The sequence below is a fragment of the Oncorhynchus mykiss genome, chromosome 21 (genome assembly GCF_057628025.1).
Source record: "Oncorhynchus mykiss isolate SJ-2025 chromosome 21, ASM5762802v1, whole genome shotgun sequence".
Lineage (NCBI taxonomy): Eukaryota > Metazoa > Chordata > Actinopteri > Salmoniformes > Salmonidae > Oncorhynchus > Oncorhynchus mykiss.
Window position 1 is genome coordinate 49,646,433 of NC_143042.1, and position 12,616 is coordinate 49,659,048.

The 12,616-nt window shown below is 42.9% G+C and overlaps 1 protein-coding gene across 2 annotated transcripts in view; it reads left to right on the plus strand.

Annotated features, from left to right (window-relative positions):
• Positions 1 to 6,470: 6,470 nt before the first annotated feature.
• The window catches only part of stim2b (stromal interaction molecule 2b), a 74,345-nt gene continuing 68,199 nt past the window's right edge, over positions 6,471 to 12,616 (plus strand). The window contains exon 1 of one of the 2 annotated variants that reach the window (XM_036958259.2): positions 6,471 to 8,104. In XM_036958259.2, the coding sequence (XP_036814154.1) occupies positions 7,972 to 8,104 (133 nt within the window). In that variant the 5' untranslated portion in view covers positions 6,471 to 7,971. The remainder of the gene's footprint in view (positions 8,105 to 12,616) is intronic. The other variant, XM_036958260.2, reaches the window with a different exon arrangement.

The window sequence follows — 12,616 nt, forward strand, 5'->3', positions numbered from 1 at the left end:
CTCTGTTGGTTGGTCCTCTTGAGTAGCTGTTTGTAGGCGTGGAGTAGGAACAGAGATATGTGATCTGATTGGCCGAAGTGGGGGTGGAGGATTGTTGCGGATGTTTATGTAAACATGGTCTAGTACACGTAGCTCTCGTGTGGGACAGGAGACATGCTTATGATATTTTGGAAGGACTCGTTTTAGGTTTGCCTAGATTAAATATATCCTGCGATGATAAAGACTGCTTCTGTGTGAGAGGATTCTTGCTGGCTAATGGTCTCATACAGTCCGCTGAGTACCACCGTGGTGTTGGCTTGTGGTGGTATGTAAACATTGGTGTTGATAACAGACATGAATTCCTTCGGCAGATAGTAGGGCCGGCATTTTAACATCCGAAACTCCAGATTGCGTGAGCAGGAGCTTGAGATGACTTCCACATCATCACACCAAGAAGAGAAAGCTCCTCCCCCTTACTCTTGCCACAGGTCGCTGTTCGATCCATGAGTAAAATGGAGAACCCATCTTTCAGGGTAGTTTCCGTCAGCCATGTTAACTTGAAGACAAAAACACAGCATTCCTTGATGTCTCGTTGTGATGTTAGCTGCATTCTGAGTTCCTCCACTTTATTATCCCGTGTTCGGACATCAGCCAGAATAATACCAGGAAGAGAAGGATGTTTTGCCCGACGTTTCAGCCTCGCTCGGAAGCCTGCTTTTATTTCTCTTCTTAGCTGGCGCTTGCTTCGGTCATCTCGATCGTGTGATCACATAACAGTTAAACCCGTTGTACATGGGCGCTTGCTTCGGTCGCCTCGATCGTGTGATCACATAACAGTTAAACCCGTTGTACATGGGCGCTTGCTTCGGTCGCCTCGATCGTGTGATCACATAACAGTTAAACCCGTTGTACATGGGCGCTTGCTTCGGTCATCTCGATCGTGTGATCACATAACAGTTAAACCCGTTGTACATGGGCGCTTGCTTCGGTCGCCTCGATCGTGTGATCACATAACAGTTAAACCCGTTGAACAGGGGCGCTTGCTTCGTTCATCTCGATCGTGTGATCCAGATGGCCAGAAGAGTTTGGCGGTTGTAGGAAATTCGAACATAAGCGTCTTAACGTAGAAATACACATGAAATAGCCAAGTGGAGAGGGAGCCGGCGTCACATGTTTAAATATGGAGGAATACAATTGGTTGTCCTTCATTCAGATATAAAAGGTACACGTGCAAATGTACAGCACATTTGGACCCAGAAGATGGTACATGAAAGCATGATGCAACAGTGTCTAACTGTTGTGTGGTTGTAAACGTACCCTGAGGTTGCGTATTGGTGTCAAGTGGATGGCGAGTGCATTTTCTGGGTACCTCTCCACTGACCGACTTCTACTGCAGTGGGACTGAATCCTGGGTCACGATTCACTGGAGATCGCTGCAAGTATGGCAGACCACATAGAGATATGTAATCACATATTAATAACACAGTACACTTTATGACTGCATTCTAGTGTTAAAAGTTAGTTCACTAGTTGCTACATAATTATTTAGATGTGTGTTATATAGTATTATCAAAGGGCTGCATTGATGCTTATTAAGTGTAGTGAGGGCATTGCCCCTCTCTCCTCCCTCCCTCTTTGGCCTCAGCTGAGGTGAGTGTGCCTTTCACTGATGAGGAGAGGGGGTGGGTGACTCTGGTTCCAGCTCGGTCAGCTCACCACCCACCCACTGGGACGCAAGCAGCCCCCCCCCCCCCCCCTCCCTCTCTCTCTCACACACACACACACACGTGCGCACAGGCACACACACTGGCCTCCACCCTGGCCTGGGGTGACTCAAATTACACCCCAGACTCCCAACCAGCACCAGTAACCCAGTCTTCTGCATGCACATGCCCTAAAAACGCTGAGTGGTCATTTCAAACCTCCTGCCCCTCAACACCCTGCTGCCCGCCCTATCCCCCAATAGCCCCGAAATGCTCACGGGTCTGTACGTGTGTGTGTGTGTGTGTGTGTGTGTGTGTGTGTGTGTGAGAGAGAGAGAGAGAGAGAGAGAGAGAGAGAGAGAGAGAGAGAGAGAGAGAGAGAGAGAGAGAGAGAGAGAGAGAGAGAGAGAGAGAGAGAGAGAGAGAGAGAGAGAGAGAGAGAGAGAGAGAGAGAGAGAGAGAGAGAGAGAGAGAGAGAGAGAGAGAGAGAGAGAGAGAGAGAGAGAGAGAGAGAGAGAGAGAGAGAGAGAGAGAGAGAGAGAGAGAGAGAGAGAGAGAGCATTAAGTGTTGTTAAATGATTTAAAAAATAATAATAATACAGACTACACAAAAACAGACAAAGAACACATGTATTGAGCATTTCTAAGATCCCGATCTGTACGAACCATGAACCTACTTAAGACAGACCTTAAACAGTTTCCCCATTTGACTGACAGCCATAGTAAATCTTAAACCAGGTGAACCTCCCACTGTCCCTTCTTACCTCCCTCCTCCAGAATGTGACACACAGGCATCAGGTTGACCTAATGCTAAGATGCTGTCCCACAGTATTTCCTTGCTAGTTTACCACCTGATCCACTGGAGAAGGTGTCATAACATGCTTTCTTATTTTTAGAGTCAGAGCCGAGGGCCTGAAATATTAGACCCTTTCTGTAAATCCCAAAAGGCCTGGGCGAGGGAACAGCATATTCCCTGCATGAAGCATGCGAAAAGGCAATCTGAAGCACAATAGTGTTTTAAAAAATGTGCCCCTAAAAATAATTTCTGGAAAGACTTTATTACATGGAGCTTGTTCACTGGTTGGTTTGTGTGAGTCTGCTGTTGGTCAGAGAGCGTGTGTCTGTGTTTTGACAAAATGGCCGTTGACTGACGTGTGTTCTCTTTGACGACCACCCTCACCACAGGCCGTCCTCGCCGACCTTTCAACTATGAAGGTCATGCCCCTCATCCAGATCTTTCTGTTCGCCACTGTCATCTGAAGACCTGTGTGTATGTATGTGTGTGTGTGTGTGTGTGTGTGTGTGGGGGGGGGGGGGGGGGGGGGGCATGTTTCCATGCCAACGCCAGCGATCATCCATCAGTCAGAGATGCCAACCACACCTTGTATGAAAAGGCAAAAAAAAGACCTCTGAAACTGTGTATATTGGTCCTGCCATATTCCTTTGACTGGGTCAAAGTTGCATGTCCTTGCATTTCTGCATGCTACAGAAATAGTTATTGACATGTATCATATTATTAGATATATTATACAGTATGTAAGTCTAGCCCTCAGATAAGCTAAGCTAACCTAACCTCCTTAAAGCTATGCCCTCTGAGTAAGATGATACATACAGTATGCCAAATTCTTGGAACCAGCTTGAGAAGTCCAATGAAAGCTGGATTGCATGGAACAGTATTGTATTGGGTTGTAATTGGCATTGTGAGAGAGGACAGTGTTAGCTCTCTACAGTGGAACCATTGATAAGTGTTAATGAAACACTGATAAGTGTTTAAATGAGGTCTTAAAGGTCCTATTTTAGTGAATCCTTCAATAATAACCCTGTGTTAGGAGCAGATTGCCGGTTAACTCAAACCAATTATATCAGTTAATTATCTAGGTCTTAATTAATCATCTTAATAAATTAATAGGTCTTAATTAATCATTCTTAAACTAATATTATGTTTGTTTTTAATATGCAAGATATTATAATAAGACATGACTTGTGTTTATAAGTATTACAATACTACAAGATTTTGTCTCAGTATTGTTTTATACGTAAAACAATTATGTTGTAAAAAAATGTTTTATGGATTTCTTGAATTATTGCATTCACATTCTATATTTAAGCAATAAGGCTCGAGGGGGTGTGGTATATTGCCAATTTACCACAGCTAAGGGTTGTTCTTAACCACAACGCATTGTGGAGTGCCTGGACACATCCCTTAGCCGTGGTATATTGGCTACCCCTTGGGGCGGCAGGGTAGCCTAGTGGTTAGAGCGTTGGACTAGTAACCCCCGAGCTGACAAGGTACAAATCTGTCGTTCGTTCCCTGAACAGGCAGGTAACCCACTGTTCCTAGGCCGTCATTGAAAATAAGAATTTGTTCTTAACTGACTTGCCTAGTTAAATAAAGGTAACAATTTAAATGAAATATACCAAAACCCCCAGAGGTGTCTTATTGCTATTATAAACTGGTTACCAACGTAATTAGAGCAGTAAAAATAATGTGTTTTGTCATACCTGTGGAATACGGTCTGATATACCATGGCTTTTAGCCAATCAGCATTCAGGGCTCGACCCACCCAGTTTATAATTGTATTTGTCTCATCATACTATTTGATCCCATAACCTATTTTATTCAGTGTTGTACCCATCGTCAAATGTATCTGCCCAGGTTACGTACGTTTCTTTCTATGTCAATGATCTCAATGTTGCTGAGTTAAGGGGATATGAATCAATCAATCATATCAATCAATGTTGCTGAGTTAAGGGGATATGAATCAATCAATCATATCAATCAATGTTGCTGAGTTAAGGGGATATGAATCAATCAATCATATCAATCAATGTTGCTGAGTTAAGGGGATATGAATCAATCAATCATATCAATCAATGTTGCTGAGTTAAGGGGATATGAATCAATCAATCATATCAATCAATGTTGCTGAGTTAATGGGATATGAATCAATCAATCATATCAATCAATGTTGCTGAGTTAAGGGGATATGAATCAATCATAGCATGTTTTATTTTTGTTTTTCAATGAAAATACAATGAGAATAACTGTATATCTACTAGTTTGTATATTCAATTTGACTTCTCTGTAGAATAGCTTAATACCTTGACAAACTCATTATTCCATCGCCCCCCCCCCCCCCCCCCACGACGTAACATATGGCTCCAGGATCTCTGTTTGGCAGCCTCCTTCCATTTTGCCACAGCAGTAGCATATTCCACCGTCCAACATAATGAAATGTCAGTCTTCTTATTGGATAGGGTAAATATTTGGACGTGGCGTACTGTACTTTGGCCGCTCACCAGAGCATTGAGCCTGAGGAGTCAGTAGGCAGAAGCAGTAATTGACAGGTAGCAGCACTGAGCGACTGACTACACATGGTCCGCCCCCAGTACCTCCGAGCATCTGCGCTGCCTTCCCTCCATTCTGTACGCTCCTATCCAATTAGGCTGCTCATCTTTTCACTGCCCTCCTTCTCTCCCTCATTCCTTCTTCCTCTCTCTCATGCTGGTCGCTGCGGTCTGGTCATGCCTGCTACATCTTGCTACCCGTCTAACCCAGACTCCCACGGCCATTCCTGCTTATCACCGCTCGCCACGGGGGCCGCTGGCTTCCCCTTTGGTTTCCCTTCGCCCCCCCCCCCCCCCCCCCCCCCCCCCCCCACTGGACAAGACACCACCTTTGGCTCCTTGCAACAGCGCCCCCTTTGGTTGAAACAATGCACTGCAGGATGGATGTGCCATGATGACTGTCATTCCATCCGTCATCACTCTGGCTCTTCCCGTGGTTGAAAGATTACATGTAGATGGCTCTATCAGGTTGCCTGTCTCACTTACTTGTGACACTCTCAATATAAAATGAGCAAGTACGGTCCAGTTGATAGTAATGATACAGATATGGGAATAGTGGACCAAATATATTCATTTCAATGTCAAACGAGCAGAGGGGAGGACTGGGCACAAGAAATCGGCCTTGGAATTTCTATCAAGCAGGTCAATTTTTTTTCCCTTGAGGCCACCATAATTAACTAGATTATTTTGCCTGCCTAAACAAAACAAGTTAGACTGGCCCACTGGGCTAACGATGAATCTGTCCATCTGGCATTTGTTTTAGGCTATAACATGAAACTGTAGCCTATAATTTGACACTGTTCGAATGTACAGAAGCCTATATGCATATGAGTCATTACTATTAGTCTTATGAAATGTATAGCCTAAATGGGGATATATTAGCCTACTGTAGCCTGGCTAACAGTTTTCTTCAGACCATGAATGCAGACTTCCCACTGGGCACACACTGGTTTAATCAACGTTGTGTCCATGTCATTTCAACATGGAATAGACATTGAATTGACATCATAAACCAATGGGTTTATGGGCTACTGCATTAAAATCGGTCTCCTAAAATAATTTTTAAAATGTTTTAATTAAACCCGCTGTCATCTGACAGCTAATACTATGATTTTATTTTTGTTGCCAATAGGCTACATTACCTCTTGTGGGTTTTTGCTCCCAACCCAGGTGTTACTGACCTGATTGTTTATCAACCGACTATCTATTATCATCGTGTGTGCTAGATTTTGGTTGGAGTGAAAATGTACAGGATGACTCGCCGAAAGCAGAGTTAGAGAGCTCAGGGCTACAGAAATGCTGGCCAATGCATGTTTGATCGATACAGGCTGATCTATACATGTATGAGACGCGTGTTAAAAAGTGGCAAAGGATGTCTCGATCAACCAATCACACTCTGCCATGTTGGACAGTCTGACCAATGACAGAGCTCAGCAAGGAGGAAACCGTGGATGATTCGATAGGTGTCGCACGATGGGAAGCAAAACAAATAGGGAAGTGGCAGATGAACCTCGTCGAGGTGTCGAGAAAACACCCACGAAGTTGCTGAGAATTCCTCTGCTTTGAAGGCAGTTGAAGGCAGCTTTGAAGGCAGCCCCTGGGGGAAAGTGAGTCTTTGGCGTGGGCTTCCTCAGTGTTCAGAACACGACACTATGTAGCCGCCAAACCCCCACGGCAAATTGTTACTATGTAGCCTAGCATATCATCCCCGCGTAAAAAACTCCACACATCAGGGAAAGAATAGGCGAGTTCGTTTTGAATCGGCCGGTGCCCCGGGTGAACCGAGTTTACGTATTTTAGACGATTCCGTTCGTCCTAAAGAGAGATAAACCATCCGGGGCAGCGGGCAATGCAAAACGAACTCGCTCAATACATTTGCTGTGGCTGATGTCAAGTGACCGACTTCCGCCCCATGTCTTCAGTTCTGCATCAGCCGGCAAGCAGTTGAGCTACGACGCCAGGGGAGGTAGACGAACAGATGTTGTCAAACGAAGGAATGGAAACCTGACATTAACTTTGAATAGGAAAAGAGAGTAAACGTCGTCGTGGGCAGCTGTCGTATGTGGACGCGGTGGTGAAACTGGAGGGAATAGGGCGACAGGGAGAAGCTGATGAATACGTTTCATTTGAGGAGGCGGACCCCTCACTGCGTCTTCGATATGCTGAAAGCAGGCCCGGTGTGTTCATACTGTATGTGGAAGTACAGATAGGTTACCATTCTGTCTTTATTCAATCATGAGGATCGGATACATTGTCCTTTAAACCGCGTTGGAGACACCGCGTATTATTTCCTGGCAGCGAGCTAGAGCCAATTCATTTGGTCGTGTGTTTTTTCAGATAGAAGATACCATACCTCTACCCATTTGCACTTTTTTCTTTGGAAGTTGACTTTAAAGTAGAGTGTGCTACCGGTTTGTCTCATAGAGCTAGCTTGAAATCGTTCTATAAGATCTGAGTAACGCATGAGGGGAGTCGCTTGAGGTCTAGCCTACTTCATGCCACGCACTGGAGCAGGCCTATCATTTTTGGATGGACTTTTGAAGTATTATGGCCTAATTTTTGACGTTGCGAACACTTGAATTAGATATTTTTTTGTAGATAGGCCTAGCCTATTCGTTGTCATTATCTATAGCCTATAGATGCAAATAGTGGAGCATTTCTAAACACCAACAGCTCCTAGTCTATTTCGCTGTTATCTATTCATATGTGGTATTTATCTAAACACAGCGGGGTTTTTAAAGGTGATGCATTTTATCTAACTGTCGTCTAACGTTTCATTCTTGTGGCTCGACATATTCGAATATTCATACCCCAAACGCAATTCTCCAGGTAGTCTTTACACCCGGCGGAATCCTTGGAGAAAGCGTTCCATTTCGGTATAGACATTATTTTTGTATTTATTCTCTCTTCACACGAAAAATAATTAGTGGCTTCCCCCACGATGAGTTACTTTTACCAAGCAGTGCTTCTATTGCTACGTGGACTCGTCATCTCTGCGGTACTGGGATTGGAAAGCAGTTACTCAACCGATCTGTCGACCCGTGCTTCTAATGCCGCAATTGTAGCCACTACAGGTAAGTGTGCCAATCCAACGAGACACTGTTACCGATTATTCACGCATGTTTATCGCTTCGCATTCTCGCATAATGCCACCCTGACGCACAGTCATTCTGAGAGACTGATGGTAAGCTGGAGTTGTCTACGTAGGCAGTCACCTTTCCCCTTTAGGTTCTAGATCGCACCTTCTTTCTAAGAGTGCAAGCCAATCTGTACTGTATAGGCTAATAGTATAGGCCTACTATTGAAATAGATACATGAGGCTGTCTGCTCATTCACAGGATTTCCCATTGTTTTCAGGTTTTTGCTCTGTCACCCTGTTTTAATAGAAAGAACATCCAACATTGTTGTTTTAAGTCCACAACAATGTTTAAACCACCTCCGACATCTCTAAAGGCATTTTCACTGCATTGTTGTTAGTCCCAGGCTGTCTTGGGCTCCTGAGTGGCGCAGCGGTCTAAGGCAATGCATCTCAGTGCTTGAGGCGTCACTACAGACACCCTGGTTCGAATCCAGGCTGTTTCACAACCGGCCGTGATTGGGAGTCCCATAGGGCGGCGCACAATTGGCCCTGCTTCGTCTCGGTTTGGCCGATGTAGGCCGTCATTGTAAATAAGAATTTGTTCTTAACTGACATGAAGTTTACATTTTTTTTTGCCCCAGGTTAGACTGGCCCTGCGCCAGCTTGTTCACACAAGCATTTATTTACCCTGGGCTAAGGATTCACACGTATATTCCAAAGCCCTGGGCTAACTGACAAGCACAACATGCACCCAACATTCTATTTCTGTCACGCACCAGTGTTATAATGTTATAAGACCGTTATTGACACATTTTCCCCCTCTTGCGTCTGGATTAGCATTTGATTTCCAACAGTGATGGTTTGTATAAATGTTACTGTCTAACCTCGGAAACAATGTTTCACTTTTGAAATTCGATCTCGCCCCTGTACAGAGAACGCTGTGCAGTGCACAAACGAGACATCGACAAACGAGACATTAGTGGTAAGTGGTAAGTAACCTAAATGTTGCTGGATCAAATCCCCGAGCTGAACAAGGCAGTTAATCCACTGTTCCCTGGTAGGCCATCATTGTAAATAAGAATTTGTTCTTAAACTGACGTCCCTAGTTAAATAAAGGTAAAATGTAAAATAAAAGTGTGACTCCAGTCCAGTTTGTCTCTGACTTTTGGACCTTCAATATCCCAGGAGACATTTAAATTGTATTTATTGTTTTGTTTGGTGTGTGATTCTGTCACTATCAATTGGCTATTAAACAACATACTTATTCTAAGTGTGACCTGTTTAAAGAAGCTAGGTGTATGTCGCAAGTCACTACTTTACAGGAGAGGCATTATACTGTGTATATATATGTCAAAATCCATTTTTTGGGGCTGAAATGCCTTCTGGAACATGTGAAATTTCAAGTGCCTTAATAACAAATATGCCATCTGTAAATACGAATAAAATTGTTCAATCACGAGCCTAGTTAGTTTAGCCAAGGAAAAAGGCAGGAACCTAGTCATGATTGGATGAGATGGTGAATGTCCAGCCCATGCACTTTCTCCGGATTGGTCTGCCATGTAGCGTGCTTCTGTCTATTACATTAGCTGCTCAGTATGTGTAGATAATCCTTGCTACCGCAGCTTTTTTTTTAAAGCTCTAACGTTAGCCATGAAGAACTGCAAAAGTGTTGCTACTGCTCTCAACAACATTGCTGCCCTAAATTCAGCAGGTGCTACCCACAAAGATCAGTGGGATTAAGTTGTGATGGACAACTTTCTGCACACAGTCCGTGTAAACCACAAACAACGGAAAAGATGAATCGTTCATCCATGTATATGGGTAACAGTCTAGCTACATTTTCAGATATTATACGTAAAAAAAAAAATTAGCGGTCGTGTTTATTGCAAGTTAAAGCGTACTGTTACCTAGCTAGCGAACGTCAGCTAGCTGGCTCGCTTGCTAACGTTACGTGTATGATCTGTGTACTAATATTATTAGTATCTCAGAAAGACATTTGCATTGCTAGTTATAGCCTAATGTTAGCTAGCTAGTTTTAGCTACCTGCTGATTCATACTACAGCGTTTATGCATGTGGCTAGCTATGACAATCCGTTTGTACTGTAGCTATGGGTTGGGATTATGGTTTATTGTTTAGCTAGCTAGCTATCTACATGTCTAAACAAAAGTCTCCACTTCGCCAGATGATTACATGACCCATCAAGTTAGCCAGATGTGTCTGGGTGATTACAACCATCTTCATGAACATGTGTACATGTCACAAGAGTGACCCATCCACTTAGCTAGATATGGCTGGGGGCGGTGGTTAGCTATAGCATTTATATCACATGACCCATCAGTTTAGACAAGTTTGTCGGGGTAAGCATCATCTAACAATTTATAAAATGTGTTTATCTGGACACTTTATTTTTGATATGGCTATTATGCAAATGTACAAGTAACCATTTAACTGTACCATTTACACCTGTAACCTGTGCATGGGACAAATAAACATATTTGATTTGATATGGTGTGTGTTTACCAGAGACGGTAATGTGAAGAATAGAGGTCGACCGATTAATCGGAATGGCCGATTAATTAGGGTAATTTTGGACGCCGATATTGCCAATTAAAAAATCAAATAATATATTTTTTACACCTTTTATTTCATCTTTATTTAACTAGGCAAGTCAGTTAAGAACACATTCTTATTTTCAATGACGGCCTAGGAACGGTGGGTTAACTGCCTTGTTCAGGGGCACAACGACTGATTTTGACCTTGTCAGCTCTGGGATTCTATCTTGCAACCTTACGGTTAACTAGTCCAATGCTCTAACCACCTGCCTCACGAGGAGCCCGCCTGTTACACGAATGCAGTAAGAAGCCAAGGTAAGTTGCTAGCTAGCATTAAACTTAATCAATCATAATTACTAGTTATAACTACACATGGTTGATGATATTACTCGTTTATCTAGCGTGTCCTGCATTGCATATAATCGATGCAGTGCGCATTCGCGAAAAAGGACTGTCGTTGCTCCAACGTGTACCTAACCATAAACATCAATGCCTTTCTTAAAATCGTACACAGAAGTATATATTTTTAAACCTGCATATTTAGCTAAAAAAAATCCAGGTTAGCAGGCAATATTAACCAGGTGAAATTGTGTCACTTCTCTTGCGTTCATTGCACGCAGAGTTAGGGTAAATGCAACAGTTTGGGCCGTCTGGTTCATTGTGAACTAATTTGCCAGAATTTTACGTAATTATGACATAACATTGAAGGTTGTGCAATGTAACAAGAATATTTAGACTTAGGGATGCCACCCGTTCGATAAATACCGAATGGTTCCGTATTTCACTGAAAGAATAAACGTTTTGTTTTTGAGATGATAGTTTCCGGATTCAACCATGTTAATGACCTAAGGATCGTATTTCTCTGTGTTATTATGTTATAACCAAGTCTATGATTTGATAGAGTAGTCTGACTGAGCGATGGTAGGCACCAGCAGGCTCATAAGCATTCATTCAAACAGCACTTTCGTGCGTTTTGCCAGCAGCTCTGCTGTTTGACTTCAAGCCTATCAGCTCCCGAGATTAGGCTGGTGTAACGATGTGAAATGGCTAGCTAGTTAGCGCGTGCTAATAGCGTTTCAAACATCACTCGCTCCGAGACTTGGAGTAGTTGTTCCCCTTGCTCTGCATGGGTAACGCTGCTTCGAGGGTGGCTGTTGTCGATGTGTACCTGGTTTCGAGCCCAGGTAGTAGCGAGGAGAGGGACGGAAGCTATACTGTTACACTGGCAATACTAAAGTGCCTATAAGAACATCCAATAGTCAAAGGTATATGAAATACAAATGGTATAGAGATAAATAGTCCTATAATTCCTATAATAACTACAACCTAAAACTTCTTACCTGGGAATTTTGAAGACTCATGTTAAAAGGAACCACCAGCTTTCATATGTTCTCATGTTCTGAGCAAGGAACTCAAACGTTAGCTTTCTTACATGGCACATATTGCACTTTTATTTTCTTCTCCAACACTTTGTTGTTGCATTATTTAAACCAAATTGAACATGTTTCATTATTTACTTGAGGCTAAATTGATTTTATTGATGTATTATATTAAGTTAAAATAAGTGTTCATTCAGTATTGTTGTAATTGTCATTATTACTAATACATAAAAAATAAAGATAAAAAAAATCGGCCGATTAATCGGTATCGTCTTTTTTGGTCCTCCAATAATCGCTATCGGCGTTGAAAAATCATAATCGGTCAACCTCTAGTGAAGAACAACATGACTTGCAAAGTCAGACCAGGATAAAGGCCAAAGACTAGATAGTGTATTTTTACCTGAAGTTTTGCCTTATTGTAGGCTACTACGTTCAACACTTTTAGTCTTCAAATATTTGGTTGTTTACTACACTACCTCACTCACTCTGTTTAGTACATGGCCTCACATGTGAACACTTAATGAGATGGGTGGGGCAAAGGCTTAAGAGGGTGTGAACGATGCCGAATAGGTGTC